This window comes from Strix uralensis, chromosome 4 (genome assembly GCF_047716275.1).
Source record: "Strix uralensis isolate ZFMK-TIS-50842 chromosome 4, bStrUra1, whole genome shotgun sequence".
Classification (NCBI taxonomy): domain Eukaryota; kingdom Metazoa; phylum Chordata; class Aves; order Strigiformes; family Strigidae; genus Strix; species Strix uralensis.
This window is the reverse complement of record NC_133975.1, coordinates 79,076,673-79,093,597: the sequence shown is the minus strand read 5'-3', so window position 1 is coordinate 79,093,597 and position 16,925 is coordinate 79,076,673. Positions and strand designations below refer to the sequence as shown.

The 16,925-nt window shown below is 37.0% G+C and overlaps 1 protein-coding gene across 8 annotated transcripts in view; it reads left to right on the top strand.

The window, feature by feature from the left end:
• INPP4B (inositol polyphosphate-4-phosphatase type II B) overlaps window positions 1–16,463 on the top strand; it is a 333,478-nt gene extending 317,015 nt beyond the window's left edge. For 7 of the 8 annotated variants that reach the window (XM_074867378.1, XM_074867376.1, XM_074867372.1 and 4 more), the window contains one exon: window positions 9,768–11,129. In XM_074867378.1, the coding sequence (XP_074723479.1) occupies window positions 9,768–9,942 (175 nt within the window). In that variant the 3' untranslated portion in view covers window positions 9,943–11,129. Of the gene's footprint in view, window positions 1–9,767; window positions 11,130–11,171 lie in introns of those variants that run through there. The other variant, XM_074867373.1, reaches the window with a different exon arrangement.
• The last annotated feature ends 462 nt before the right edge of the window (window positions 16,464–16,925 follow it).

Sequence of the window (16,925 nt, the reverse complement as noted above, 5' to 3'; positions counted from 1 at the left end):
AACAGCTCCACTGCTGTACTGCTTTGCACTTCCACATGCAGCTTGCTGCAGATGTGCTTGGGACATTCATTCTTAAAATATCTCTATCCCAGAGACTCCAAAGTTGCAGGAATTGGCAGATTTCTGTAGGTTTTTGCAAGCTGCATTTCCCAAGGCGTTGTAGTGATAACTCTGGTGAGAATGTTTCCTCACTACTGATTGCATGTTTGAGGGAATACAGTCTGCAATATAGAAAAAAGGGATTTAAAAAACCAGTTCAATCCAGGTCAAGAAGTAAATTGGCATTTTTTAGATCTGTCAGTGACTTACCTCATCATTGAGTGATACTTCCAGTGTAGTGAACTCTTCTTTTTCTCTTCGGGGAGTCCTGAACTTAGTTCACAGAGCATATCCTGAGAGCTGCATCTTTGATCTTTGGCAAATTGCGAATTATTGTGACTGCACTGAGCCAAACCATGTCCTTCATTTCTTTGTAACAGTAAGGAAAATGTAGCATTATTATAGAGGGGAAGATGTTTGCCCCGTGTTATAATTTGTTTGTTTACTCCTTGCTGCTAGCAAAGGCTTAGGGATGCAGGACATAAATACATTGCTTATCAAATCTTTAGTCTATAGTGATGTCAAATCTTCAAAAGGTCATTTTTTTCTGGAATTTGTAGGAGCAAAACTGTCATCTCTTCACTCTCCCCATCAGTGCAGTGCTATTTTTGCTTAAAAAGTGATGGTCTATGCTAATACTCACTTTTTAAGATATGATGAAGGGAGCTAGAAGACTATGTCTGAAACTTCCTGAGAAACCTGCAGCAACATTCAACATAAAAATTTCCGTATGTAAGTGTGACAACAAAGAGAAAAAGCTTGTAAAATATACATATATAGTGTTTAAAAAATTTCAGCTTTAGTCCTCCTCCTTTGTACTTGGGGAAGAAGAGTAATTCCTTCTGAGAACAAGCTCCAAAGAACTTCTAAATAGATGCTAAAACAAAACAACTGAAGAGAAAACAGTCACATCCACTCTTAATTTTTCATAGACAGGGCTTGTTCTTCAAAGTCTCTACATACTACCGATTACCAGAAAGGACAACAAACACTTCCAAGGCAATTCATGAGAATTTCAGTCCAGCCCTGTCATTTGCTCTGAAGGAAGTGCATGGAAAACGTAGTGCATTTGGGGCTAAATAGGATGTTGCTTGCATTTTATAAAACTCTCTTAGTTATGACTAAATTTAACCTGCTAAAGAAAAGAGAAGGTGGTTTATTGATAGGATTGTTGGGGTGCAGTCTCCAGATTGCTACAGTCTGCATCCCAGCCGATGCATTTTTGGGTAGGTCATTTTGGTTAACCACCTACCCAGCCTAAGTAGGGGAACTTTCTTTGCTGCCTTTAGTGCTGCTGGTACCAGTGCTTGTGCACCAGCTGAAATGAGGTGCATTTTTCATGATCGGGGAATCCACACGTGCATTAACTCCCCTTGCATAAATACACCCACGTACTGTGTGCGGTACTAGTGCTGAAAGAACGGCTGGGATCAGAGGAGATCAGATCTCAAACAGTTAATGTGTTTTAAAAAAAGTCAGTATCAGTAGGTTGGTTGAAAGTAATTAATGAACTGGCATTATTTACTTGAAATGGAAGAGCAGTTTTCAGATCTTTGCTGTGATTTATTTTATGATTCACACATTGGTTAATCCCATGAAGAGATTATGTGAATTGGTGTCATTAATCAGAAGCAGTCACATTCCTTCTTTTGTATATCTCAAACTAAGTTGCAGGTACAATATTCAAATTTATACTTATTGCTGTTCAACACCCTCCTCACTTAAAACGACCTGAATTACAAATGCAGCATAGAGTCAGTGATCCTCTGTTTACACCAACAGTTCTCTCTGACCTTACTTTTGTCCTCCTACCCATAGATTTGAACATGTAGAAATTAATGTCAGATTTTAGGCATCATTGTTCATGCATGACTGTTTAGTTGTACAGCAAGCCTTTTCTGCCTCTTAAATCAGCTTTTCCACTTGTCCTCACCATGGGGAAGAAAAGGCTAAAAAAAATCTTTTCCAGAAGAAAAAGGGTGATTCATAAAGATTTTTCATGGTCAACAAAGTATTTAAAACCTGATTAGACATATGAAAGAGAATTTATCATGGGTTTATGTTTCACTGTTCTGTGTGAGCTAAATGTATAATCACATCCCTGGTAAAAATCCCTTGCTATGATAGAAACAAACTAGAAACAAGTGTGACTCACTAGCCAATTATATTAGTGCCATCACCTTATGGAAGGGAAATGTCTTGTATGTTCAGAACTTACTTGAAGGATGTAGTCTTCCTCATTTCACACATGTTCAGATCACTAAGAAACCTGAGATTTGGTTTACGCGTTAGTTATGGGTTTTTGTTCGGTTGTTTTCCTGCATAAAGACATAGATTTCATTTGCTTTAATACTGGTTGCATGTTGGATTGCATTTCAAACTTCACAAGAGAAGTTTGTCAGGAAAGGTTTTGCAATTTTGTCCTGAGAATTTCCCGTATATGTAATCCTAATACTTTATAGAAGAGTGTCTGGGAAGATTATTAGACCCATATTTTCTGATAAAAAGAGAAACCCCTGTAGAATTGATGTGTAATACTGCACAGCAGTATTGGTAAATAGTAGAATGAAAAGGCAAATCCTTTGCTTGGAGTACAATGGAGGTGAAAATCATGTTTCAAAAACTACTCAGCTGTCTTGGCAGGTAAAGAAAAATCTCTCCTGCAAACCCATCACTTTTCAGTTCTGAAGCTAATCTCGCACATGCTTACCAGAATGACTTTGCAGGACTTGGAGCCTCTGCCCATACTTGTAAATTAAAAACTGCTGGGGAAAGTTTCTAGGACATGATCTCAGTGATTTCGTACAGTGAAATTATTATATGTTTCCTGGCACAATTTTGGCTAATTTTAGCACTCTCCTAGGTATTCCTGGGCAGTTTGGGAGTTGGCACAACCAAGAGACTCTTTCCACATGGTGGCCTCTGGTTGGCCATCTCTTTTAGCAGATAAGGGGACACAGGGACATAATGTGAACTTGATTTTGCTCTTTGGCTGCAGCAGCAGGGAGCTGCTGAGGGTGGATTTAAGCTGCTAACGTAGGTGTCTTAAAAGCGGCAGTGAGAAAAATGGGTTGTGATTCTGATTGGAATGTTTTGCTTGTTTTTATTATATTTCCATTATATTTGTCAATGTCACTAATTTACCACATAGTTACTCTTTATTGTTGGCGGGAAAAACCATTCCTGCAGGTGTTCTGTATCAGGGAAATACTAAGGAAAGGAAAATATTAATTCTTCTGCAAACAGAAGAGATTTCTGAAGTTCTAGGTTTAACAGTGGTGGAGATGTATATTATCAAATGCTTATTATCAAATGTTTTGTGCATATTAGATGTAAAGCTTGAAGCTGCCCTTTCATCTATTCTTCAGAGTTAATGGCATGTTAAAAGTAAACATTGACAAACAGTGGGGGTTTTGCTCTGTGGTGAGCCAAGGATTTTAGGACAGAATGAACCAAGCTGGAAATTTTTCTGTTTTTCAGATCCATCTGAAATGCTGTCTAAACAAACTAAAAATGTTTAACCTAGTCTTTAATATTCCAGCAATTTCTCTCTGACTCTTTCTAATATAGGACGGTATTTCAACGAAAATTGCTTTCATACACAAGAAATCAAAATATTTTTCTTAGATCTTCCCCCTTCCTCGGCTGAAACTGTCACATACGGTCTGATATAATGAATAGGTCTTGGTTAACCTGTACTGTATTTTCAGGAAATTTATTAAATGCCAAACAATATCTGAGCTCTAGCTCTATTCTCTAATTTTGGTAAATAACAAAGTACCTAACTTGGGAATTATTTTACTTGTTATTAAACTGTAATCATGTGAACAAACAAATGGTGCTCTGATGTTTTATCATTGCACGCTAGTAAACAATAGATGAGCACATGCTTTTGTGCTTTATTTTTTTGAAGTATGGATATCTTCCTAAATTTTATCTCAGAATTAACTTAGTGTCTTCCACTTAATCTAGAGAGGACATACAATCAGATAATAAATTGTGAATAGCTGGTTCAATCTGTAAGACTCCACACCTCTCAGGAAGGACGCTGCAGAGAAGGATTGCAGGGAGATGTTTCCATAGCCCAGAGCAGGAGTGAGTTGTGCTGGTTTATTGACAGCAAGTGCGGGGTGTGCCTCTCTTTCACTTGCCCCAGGAAACTCAAAAGCAGCTAAGGTGACAAAATTGGTGGGAAATTTGGACATTTATAATTAGTTTGACTTCAGCAAGAACACATACAGATCAGAGGGAAAGAAAGCAACTGTGTAAATTTAATTTTGACTTCACCATTCCTTTCAAAGAATCCATGTCTGTCAGTGTGATCACATGAGGTAACAGGGTTTTCCTGGATGTGGTTGTGTGGTTGTAGGACCAAGTGTCTGAACCACTATGGCCTGCCCATAATGGTGTTTAAAATCTGTACTGTGACCATAGCTGAGCCTCCAGTACCCTGCTGTTTCTGGCCAGCTCCTCTAAATGGAATCTTTTTCTCTGGATTGACTGAGAACCCATAGTAACAGTGCTATGATTTTGAGTGCAAAAAACTGAATTACTGTATATTAACTGTTTTTCAAGATCTAAGTGTCATGTCAGCTACATCATTTATCTGCTGCTTGGTCAAACTCAGTGGGCAAGCCTCATGTTGTATGATGCACTGTCCTTTTTATTTTCTAAGTAATGGCATTAGAAAAGTAATGTGTTACAACAAAACAAGGAGAGAAGAAAGGAGCAGGGAAATAGAGAGTGTGGGCAAAAGCAAAAAGAATAGGTGGGAAAAAAGTTGCGGTAGAAAAGGTAAAACAAAAAGGGGGGGGGGGGGTAGTGTGACAATTTGATAAACAGATTGTTTGTACTGTTGGTGTATGTTTAAATAGCAGCTGCCTCCAAATCACTGACTGAATTCATCAGTATTCTTACATATGAGGTTGCTCATCAAGTTCAGTAATGCCAGTTGTTTGTTTTGCACCAGAGTAGAGATTATAGGCTCATATAAGCAGCAAAAATTGATTTCTAGCATCTTTTACTTTGTTTCATACCATCTAGAGTTGAGGAAAATTTCGTAAGTTTTTGGCAACAATATGCATCAGAAAAAGAATTATTGTAAAGATCATTGATAGAGAAGATTTCTCTGATGGTTTCTTTCCTATATCTTCCATTTTGAAACAATGCAGAAACACTTTTTTATTTTTTACAAATTGTTGGAGGTTTTATTGTATCAACTTTATCTTTCAGCAATAAAAGTTTGTTGTCCAGTATTCCTTTATATATTTTACCTGAGTTCTGCTCTGATTCAGCAATCCTCCGGACTAGGCTGAGATCTATTTATTTCCTTCTGAATCACGTTTTATTCTTCTAGATGTCACAGTGCCGCATCCTCATAATGGCCAGGAGATATTCACAAGGATCCCATCTTTCCCGTTTGAAAAAGTTAAGGCTACCTTCTAGGACTGTAGTGCTGCATGTTGGAACGGTTTTTTTCTCTGAAGCATTTCAGTGAATCACAGTATCATGTATAGTGTAGAAATTAAGCTGCTTTCACTCCAAAACCTTTTTTTTTTAAAAAAGGCAAGCAGAACAGTATTCTGTTTAAAATGTTTGAGAGGGCTGAAATCACGCTTTAGAGAAGCTGCTTCTTCAAAGTTCTGGGTTGTGATAGTGTTAAATAAAAAGAACAGGTAAGTAAGCAAAGTTGCATAAGATCGAGAACGGTTAGCAATCCCATCTATTTGAAGAAATGTCTGTGCTGCTATTGTTCGATGGGATTAGAGAAACATCTCACTTTTGCCATTTTTGTGTGTCAGCACTGGAGTTTGACAAGAAAATCCCAGCAGGCCCAGAAACTGCTTGCTTGAGTCTGTCTGCCAAAAAGGAAAATTCCCCCAAAGTAAGCATGCTATTAGACATGAATTCAGACTGAAGTCACTGCTAGCACACAGATTCCTTGTGTTGACAGAAAGCTGACTATCTATTTTACCTGAAGCACTGCTTTAGGACAGTTTAGCATTTCCAGTATCATTAATAGCTGGAGCTGGAGCAGTTCTAACATGAGAAGCATATATCCCAAAGTGTTAAAATGCGTCTCCTCCAAAAATTTTGCACAGGGGTGTCAGTGTGATTGATAATCAAAAGGCAGAATGTGCCCTTGTATGTGTGCTTGACTTTATAAGGACTCGAGAGGCTTCTTTTTCCTCACACCATTTTCATTGTCTCTGCTCCACTGCTTAGAGGTTCAAAAAATTTATCATCTGAATTTAAAAACAACAGAAAATACCTGCTGTTTTCCCTTTGTCTCATTTGATAGGCATGCAGCATTATCCCAATAGGAGTTTAAGATGATAAAACACCAAGTGAGCTAGAAGGCAGACTGAAATGGTTATATCGTCATTAAACTTACGGCACCCTTGGCTGTTGTGATGTATTTGTGCTATGTTGTAAGCCTCAAATGAACAATTTGAAAGTAAATGAATAAAAATAGTACTATAGGTTAGAGAAGTGTTCATTACCCCAGATGTTATGGATTTAGAAGCTTTCACTATTCCCCTTAAAATTGTGTGTGTGTGTGAAATAAAAACTTGCTGGATGTTTTGGGAGTCTTGTTCCTTCCCTTTGGTGTGAGTTCAGAGCTGTTAAGAGTATGGTTTGTGATGGAGACAACATCCAAAACTATGGCTACACCTTCATGCCATAATAGAGGCAGCCATCACTCTGTTCTGGTTGTGCTGAGTGTCAGTCAGAAGCCAAATAAATCCAGCTGACACGGCACCAGCTGGATTCATGCTGTTTGCAGTAAAACTTCTCCAGGTTTTGATGAGCCAGGGGAAGCAGTGTTGTCACGCTGCTGACAGCTGGGTGTAGGGCCTCGCTTTGTTTAACTAGATACATTAGTCACTGCGGAGAACACTTAAAGATGTGTTAGAAGACATTGTCGCTGCAGTGCATTGAAAAGTATTAGCAGAGCTTAGCAAGGCATCTGACCGTGATCAAATATTCCTCTTAAATTAAAAGCATGTTTAGGTATTCTGCTCAGCCTGTTCTTAGGTAGCTAATAATGGAGTTGGATCTTCTTGCTCTATTTTGAGGATGTCTTATTGAATCATGCATAGAATGATGTGACTAATTTGTGAAACAGAAGTCCCTGCGCATCAGCTGTTCACTGTGGTTTTCCTGGGGGGAAGATAGGACTTTTTATGTTGAAAGACACTGATCATTCTTTTCAGCATATTAAAGAACAAATGTACCGTAGGCTTTTCTATTGGAAAAAAAAAAAAAAATAGAACAAATGCCTTTTATCTGTATTTCCATCATTACATCTGCATAAATCTCACCAATGCTAATGGGACTTGTAGCAACATAGATAAAAGACAGTCACACTGTCAATGAGATTTGGAGTAAAACAGACCAAGGCACACCACAGAAGTAAGAGGGTTCATCCCTGTAGGGGCAACCTGCAAGCGTGTAACTCAGCCCACTTAGAATAAACTCTTGGCATACAAAGCTAAGGCTCTGCAGAACAAAGTACCTAACAGTGGCTAATGCAGTGGCTGCGCAAACTTACTGAACTCTGAACTTTGTTGCTGCCTAGATAGATCTTTTCAGGAAAAAAAAAAAAGTTTGGTTTCTGCATCTGCTCTGCCATAGGCACACGTATGAAGTCTGATGGAAGACACCCAGAAGGACAGTCCAAAAGCACCTGGGCCCTGTGACTGGGAAAGAATAGATGGGACTATGAGGGTTGAGCTCAATTGTGGGCATAATGGGAGTAAGCTGAAACCAGAAAGGAGTAAAAAGGGGTGAGGGGACAGTGCAAAAGGGTCAAAGAGGCAGACTTGTGGGATCCTGAGAGATTAAGAAAGGAGCAGGAAAAATAGCAAGCAGCACGTTTTTAAAAGTAGAAAGAAATACATGATAAAGGAGAAAATTAACAAAGAGCAATACAGTTAGTCCTCACAACTGATCACAAATCATAATGTTATCATCTTGAGCAGAAGAGGAAGGAAGTTCTTGGGGTGGACCCTAGGACAAAGATGTTAAATGTCTGATAGAGAACACAGAATTATTTATTTCAGTGTAAGCCACGATGCTGACAAACTCAGAACAGCATTCAGTTAGCTTTTTTCCTTGACAGTTTCTGAGAGGATTTTGTCTAAAATACTGTTAGAGTTCTGTCCAGGTTCTATCCACGGACACTTGAAAACTGTAGACCAAAAGCAGCAGACACACTGACACCAGTAATTGCTTTGACCTAGGTTCAAATATTAGGGATTCCATTTTTTTATCTTTTATTTCACTATTTTAAAAGTATGGGTTGTCCTCTTTATTAGTGTAACATACAGATTGAATGTTCAAAGCAAAGAAAGAAATTAAGAACTTAATATGGAAGGCTTCTTTAAAGGGAAAATTGTGCAAGGAATAGTTTTGATAGGCCCCTTTCCTACAATCCCACCTGTAAATGTAGCTCTTGCACCTCCCTTGCTATCTAAGCTCAAGGAACTCAACATTGCCTTTTAACACATGAGTCGGAAAGGCAGGCTTTCTGTAAGATGAAGTGACTGCTGCTGTCCCTGATGTACCCTTCTCATTTTCCTGGGTCTGTGTGATACTGCCTTTACTGCCCTACAGCCTCTTTATGATCTGCCAGAGTTTTTTTTCTTTAGAAAACAGTATACTTGGGACATGTGCTTCTGAAAAAGCACTGTGTTGTAATCTGATATATTTGGATATTCTTCAGTTCAACAGAGAAAAATGGCGAGTTATCTTTTCATCTCAGAAGATTCATAGTAAATAGAAAAAATAAAAATCTTATCGGTCGTTACTGCCCAAAGGAAGTCCATAAAGAGGACTACTGAATGTGTTCAAATAAAGCTAAAAACAGAGGGATTTAAGAGGTATAGATGAAGTATGCATAATTCTACTTGTGCTACCAAGACTACAACAGAAAAGATTGGCAGTTATTTGAAAGTATCCCTGCTGCTCTGGTAGGGCAGGGACCACACAGCTTACAGTGATGTGGTAGGACTTTGCTGTAAGCAGGTTAGTTCCTAGCCGAGTTGACTGAACAAGGTACAAGGTAATTTTCTTTACAGGAATATAGGTGTGAGCCTTTAAATAAAAAGAACTGCTGTTGACTTCAAAACTGAGTCACCAGCACTGATAGATTTTTGAAGTCAATTTACCATCCTTTAAAACTATTTAAGAATAGTTGTTAGTTCTTTCAAAAAAGAGCATGTGCCCTTTCTATTTCTGCCTATATATTTCCTAATAGATAATGAAGCAGGACTGAAAAGCCTGTGAACACCATGGAGACACTATTTTGTCAGTGTTGCATTATGACATATTCATGACCATTTTTCTTTGCTTCCTTAACCTTTTTTTTAACTTCCTTATTTCATTCCTTTTTGGTGTATGTGTTCATTTTAGTGATAGTGTAGTTCATCTCATAAGTTATTTAATGTTAACTTGTGAATACTACTCCGAGGCACATATTAGCCACCTAGTCATTGTGCTTCCCATGTCAGCTGTAGAATGCAATAAATATATTGGAAGTACTTAGCATAAATCTATTTCATCGAAATGGCTATATAGTTTCACTTTGTCAAAATACCTACATGTTGGCTTGCTTTGCTGTTTAAATGCTGTTCTATTTGTTCCTAACTTCCCCTGTTTAACAGCAGACAAACCCAGGGAGCACTGAATGAATCGGATGATCCCGAAACAGGCTGTCTAACTGATAACAAGCCAACTTCTCGACACTTCTATCCTGTCGCCTTGCTGCTTGTCAGCTCACACTTGCTGGTTGTGTGGCTTATTTTAAGTCTTGCTTTGCTATTAGCCAAATATCAATAAACTTCACTTGTGTTCCTTTCTTTTCTACAAACAGCAACAAAATAACTTTATCAAAAGGAATTATGCTGTAAAATTTCTACAATCTCAGACCCCAAGGATTCGTCTTTAAGATACAAATGTCTGAAATGTACTATGTTTTCGTTATTTTTTTCTGAACTCTAAGAAGTATACTATGCATTGAGTGAATTGATTTGCTCTTTCTGTTCATGGTGAAGCTTTCCCACTGTAATTAGCTCAAAGAAAGCCCACTTACAATGCTGTCACTGTATGCAAGAAGATGTGGAATCCTGAATGCTTGAACCCCTCTTTCCAGAGTAATTAGTCTGACAAAAAAAAAGTTAAAAATGAATTTGCACAACACGAACTAACCCCTAGACAAATATTACAGGGTGGTGGTTTGTGAGACTTAACTTTCATCATGTTACTTTCATTGTTACTAGCTGATGGGATCTTTTTTGTTTAACAAATGATTACTTTGCTACAGCTAACCCTTTTCTGTCAAGTAACTAAATGGAATAGAGTAAGTTCTGTTTTGTAATGCAATTAACCTGTTTGTAATTGTTGCTTTAGTTGCTTTTGCCTTCAAGACACTTTTATATTCTTTTTAACAAAGTCCTGTTTATGTCTTGATGCACCACTTTGGCACTTGTGACTTTTGTACTGTATGTGAACAAACATCCTTCCTTTATAAAGCAGAGAGTTGGATTGGGCTGTCTGAAAAGCCATTCTCTCTCTTTTTTTCATTGCAAAGCTGAACATACGGGAAATGAAGCAGAGATGAAACTTTCCTTCACAAATCTCTAGGGCCAGACTTAATAAATGCCTTATTCCTAGAATATACATATGTAGGGCAATGTGTACTCTCACATATATAGCAAACAATTTGAAAAAAAAAATATGAGAAGGTTTAAAAGGCAAATATATTTCTGGAATTAGAACAAAATGTATCATTAAAGTATTTAAATTTTTTTTACTAAAGTTTAAACCTCAAGGGCAAATATATTAGGGGGAAGAAAATCTTATCACCTATTTCTGAGGGCAATAACTGTACTGGGCCTGGCCTTGGATTTAATTTTGTAAGATGTATCATCACTTGTGGAAAACAAAAATGTAGAGTTGAATCTTTGTTATTTTTACTTCAACTGTTGCTGAAACTCTGCAATGAACAAATAAAGGATATTTATTTATTCTGTGTTTCATGAAGTTGTACTTTTTCCCCCTTTCACTAGAGAAGGATGCCGCATAGAGAATGTACTGAAGAATGTCAAATGCAGAAAGTATGCATTCAACATGATACAGCTGATGGCTTTCCCAAAGTACTACAGACCTCCAGAAGGGACATATGGAAAAGCTGACACCTAAGTTTAACAAAAGTGTAATCAGGAACATACATCATGCTAATTAGTGCATATAAAAATTGCTGTTTATGACTTATTGGGAATGTGTAACCAGTTGAGGTGTTATTTTTATCAGGTTTTATCATTTTACATTAAAATAACTCCAGTTAGTCATTATGAAATAAAATATCGTGAAAAAGCAATGGACTGAATATTCTCAATACCAAATATATTCAACTTTTCTTTGTGAAGTTGAAGCTTAGTCTGACTCATAAGCCAGCTGGAATTAGTTTTTTGGGTCGTTTGATCGAAGATTAAAAAGGGAAATGTCGTTTGCTGTAGGAACTGAGGTTAGCAATGTGGAAGCTGGCATTCTGACTCCAAACCAAAACCTGAGATTTGCTTTAAGGGGTCTCTTACTGCAGGAAATAGTGTTTTATGAAACCAGCATAGCACCAGGGTTTTGATCACTGATGATTAAATTCTTCACAGAAGTGTTTATGAAAGATGCTAATGTTAATACCTGGGCTAAATATAATTTTGGTAATTACATTTAGCTTCTTTACATAAGCATGGTAACTTCATAATGTTTTTAGTAATTACAGCCTGTAATTTCAGTAATTCCATTCTGATTCCTTGCAGTTCATTTGGATGTATCATTCTTAGGTTTCTGTACCACAGCCAAATACCACATATTTCACTTTCACATAAATCACATTGAAATCAGGGGGATTAATTCTTCAAGTAAGGTGACCTGAATTTGACTTGTCACGTTCCCATTTACTGTAAACCCTTAAAACTAAATTTTATTTAGTGTTAGGGAAAATTAGTTGTATATACAGAAGCTAATGTATCTTTAGGCTATAAAAACATGTATGTTTTTACAGAGCCTAAGATAAATGTTATAATTATGAGTAACCTGCTGTATTAGGACTAGTTAGCCACTGCAGCTGATTTATATCAAATTTGTAAAGCTGCATGTAGACACTCTAGGATGAAGAACTATCAGCTTTAAAAATGAATGTTAATGCTTCTGCCAGCTTGTGTTTGTCCTGAAATTTGTCTTGCAAAGAACATTTGTGGTTTTTAATTGTATCTATTTATTGCCGCCTTCTGCCTCCCAGAGAGAAATACAATTAAAAAACCCCAAGTATTCACCGGTTACTGACCTTTATGTAATGCATTCATTTTGAGAAAAAAAAATATCTAGAGCAGAAGTGTGAGATTTTACCCTAATGAAACTGCACTGGGAATTTGAGCATCTGTAGGAAATTGTAATTGCCATGGATAAAGAAGTTAATGTTTGCTTGCTCCTATGGAAGTCAAAGAAATCTTGATGCACTGTGACACTGTGAGTTAGAATTTGTTCTTTGTAATCCATTAATGCCCATTACTGGGTGTAAATCTGTAACTATACTAGTAAAAATACATATTTAAGAGCCTGATTCTGCAAACTCTTAATTGGGTGATTACATGGAAATGATCTATCATATGAATAAAATTAAACCCATCGTGTATATTTGCAAGATCAGGCTCTGGGGCTTGTAGGAGAACATCAGGAAGAGATTCTCGTTCCAATATTCATTGATTTCAGTGAAGCCAGGAATTCACCTATACAGTGTATTTACCTGAATAATTGGAACTTTTTCCAAAGTAAAGTAGGTAATTTAAATAGTGTTTTGGTGCATTTGTTGTCTATTTGTATTATATAATGTGCTATCATGAATGACTTCTTTGTTCTTCTGAAATGTATTCCTTCAACATCAGATGTCAGAAGAGTTGGTATTACATCATAGATAATCTCAGGCAGATGAGATGCCTTGATTTTTTTTTTTGTCATGTACCAGTAGAAGTGGGCACTACTCATTGGTTGGGTGGACGTGTGCATAAATTTGTGTTTGGGTCTTTAACTGTAATACAGCTGATCTGTACAAAACTTTTTTGTGGATTTACGGAGCATATCTTTCTAGGAAAGTAATGTTCTGTTAGACTGCCACAGTAGTCCTCGCTATCTGCCATGTTTATTATTAGCTTAAAAAAACTTGTATGGTTTAGAAATGTACGGTTTAGAAATAGTGATAACTTCCTCATGCACCTCTGAAATAATCCCACAGGTGCACAATAGAGAATGCTGGCCTTCCTACAGCAATTCTGAAACAATTTGTAAAAGTCTATGTGGAGATGGGATTTACTGGCGGGTACTATAGGCTCCTTCAGTTCTTTATCTTAGTCCTGTGGGCACTCTGTCAAGTTCAAACTATGAAATTATAGATTTTCCTCTTATCAGGAAAATAGTCTTTCAAGATCTCACCTCAGCATTTTAATCCCATTTGCGTTCTAAATTGCCATTGTCACTCATGTTACTTTTATATTGAAGATCTTTTCCACATTGAAGCCACATTTTTGGAAGGGGGGGAAGGGCACTGGTTTACTGTCCTTTTTGTTTTAACAGCCACTCCCAGTATGTACTTGTGAAATGACATAATCTGTTATTTGTTAAAGGTAATTAAGAAAAAAATCCGAAACCCACATCAGTGTGCTGCAGTGAAACTTCATTGGGTGGGCTTGGGCCATTACAGAAGAGTAGGCTGGGGGTTTGTGCTAAATAAGGCTGAACTTTTTCAGGCAGTTTCTTGATTGGAACATGTTTTTGTAGGTCACGAGACCCTTGTAAAACCCACTGACATGGTTCCAAGTCATCCTAGGCTCGGATGTTTCCTGGTTTGGTCATTGCCTGCTGTGGGCTACTGCAGGTCCGTATAGGCAAAGGCTGTGTCATCAAAGCTGAGTTGTCAGCTAAGCATGGATTCAAAACTAGTGGTTTTTCTGGTTTGCCTTTTACGAAGAAACAAAGGGGGTTTTGCTGCAGGTTGCTGTAGTTACGTTACTTGGAGTACATTTATACTTTGCAGAAGCTGCTTCAAGCCTTGAGCATTGTTTGAATGCCTAACAGAGGAGTTAAATAATCCCTGAGGTCTTGCACACGTCCTTGTCGTTCACTGTGAATATCAGAGGAGTAAAATTAAGTAAATGAATTTTTATGAGCAAGCTACACCATTTGTTTTGCAAACGGTTAAGGGTAGCACACTGATTTTGGTGGCGGATTCACATAAAATGTTCCGTATCTGCTCTCTTAAAACTTTTGTAATGTATGATATAAACTGCTTTAAGGAGAGGGCAGTTCTCAAGGGCTAGAAGATGAACATTCAGAAATATATCTGTCATCTAAAGGCAAATCCTGTCTCACAGAAGATATTATTTCTAGAAATAAGGTCATCAGGATCTGCCTCGAGGAATCCTGAAATAAGGGCTTCTAGCTTTGAATATTTTACAGTGCATTACACGCTTATATGGGGTTTTTGTACCACAGACTAGTGTTTAAATAGAGAGCTAGTATAAAATGTCTAAAAAAATAAGAAAAGGAAAGTTAATGTTTTCACAGAGATTATTGTAATACTGTTATAATACATAACATGCATAGACCTGACATTATTAAGCAGGCAGGTCTCTTCTTCTGAAGTCTTCTTTTGGGGAATTTAAAATACATTGTTGTTAATGTTTATGCTTTGGCTTTTATGGAGCAATTAGGAAACAGAAATTTTTTATTATGTTATCTGATTTTTGTCTGTGTGAAACTATTTTGATGGAATACTAGCAATGTATGTGTTATAAAGAACAAATGATTTAGGAGAAGAGCTGAAACAAAATATTAACTGAGAAAGAGTCTTAATTAAGTCCTTTGCGATGTTAATTTTTATACTGTCTGAGTTTTGGCATTACATAAGTGAAATAAGGAAATTAACAAACACTTTCTATGTCTAAATCAACCAGTCCTGATGACAATTCACTTATTTGCAGTGACATAAATTGTAATGGTATTCTAAATCATCACTAGTAATTTAGGTGTAAAGAAGTGCAACATAACATTTTGAAGCCCACTGTATAATATGCCTATATTATAAAAATCTTATTTTTATCTCTAGTTTAAACACAAATTTCAGGAAATCTTATGGTCCACTTATAAAAAGCAGAAAATGCACTGAACATTAACTGGTGTAATAAAGACAGAAATTGCATTAAAAACTATGCAGCAAAATTACTTGTGTGAATTAATGTATGTAATCAGTTAACAGTCTTAAACATATATTGTGTCAGTTGGCTATGTTGTAAACTTGAAACCATTGATATCTATATTTATGCTTTTTTTTATTGTAAAGAAGTGTGCTGTACAGGCAATGCCATGAGACATGAATTTGCAATCAAAGTGCTTTAAACTAATTTACTGTTCTTCAAAACACAAGCTTACCTTGTAAATTGCATGTTAAAAATACACAAATGCTTTTTTAAAGCAAAAAAGAAAAAAAAAAAAAGGAAAATTCCCAGACTTTGGTCTCTAGAGCATTGCTTTTTTTTCTTTAATCATGCAACACATTGACTGTTGTGTTGCCACAGCATTCAGCTTACACTCTGCAGCACCCATTTATTTGCTCTTTCTTTCCTAGCATCTACTGAATAAGTAATATAACAACAATGAATTTCAGCATGATACTCATGATCCAAGACTAAAAACTTGTATTTGCTCAAAGAAACAGGAAATTTAATGGTTCAGAATAAACGAAATAGAGGACACTTGTGAACCAATGTATCCGTATTCCAAAGAGGTGAAACATAAAGCATGGGGTTTGTGTGCTGACAGGGAGAAAGAGCTATGGTAGAAATCTGACTGTGATACTAGAGCACCCTGGATCTGTGGGGTTTGGAGTGGTGAGAGTTGGACTATACTGCTCTTACTTAGATCTCTAACTATCGGCAGTGGTGTTTTGTACTCTTTCCATGCATGCGAAGTACTTCAAAAGTTTTCAGTGCTTCTGTTTTGTTTATGAATGGTCTGACTTTAGAATTTCTAAAATCACAAATTACTTCGGTACTTTTTTTCATTTTGTGTAGCTGTTCCGTGTAATGTTCCTGTGTCACACTCTGGAGCACATGGGGCTGTGTATAAGTAACATTAAGAGGACTTCAGTCCATAGTGTGTGTTTGTTCAGAGAAATTAAGCACAACTATAGCAATTCAACTCTTTTTATATTTCAGGATTTAGCATTTTTGTTTCATTGCTGTCTGTAAGCCATGTCCATTGTACACTGTGTGTATATTTTTATTTAAATAAATGTGATGTTTATTTTTTATGTTTCTGACTTTTTTGTTTGTTATTCATTTTTCATTTTCATTATGGTGGTGTTGCCCAGAGGGCAGACTGTGCATGATGCTGAGCGTGGTTGCGTCCTAAAGGAGTTGGTGGAAGCTCACCCACAGGTCTCGTCACTGCTTGGAGCAAGTATTTAAGAAAAGCTCCAATACAACAGTAAAAAGCCTGCAATGGCCATAAATTAATTGTTTCTGTTGTTCCTAGTCATACTACAACTTTCATCTCAGAACCAGGTGGGTCCTGCATTTTCTAGTTAAAACCAAACAAAATGTTGACCCTTTCACATAACTAGTGATTTGTAGAGAGTTATTCAGCCTAACAGAGGTGGAATCAACATCTTTCATAATGAGGACTGTTAAAAAGGTGACGTGACATGCATTGGCTGGTATTTTGTCTTCACCATCTTAGTGCTGGATGCTAGACCTTGGGAAATAAGTAAG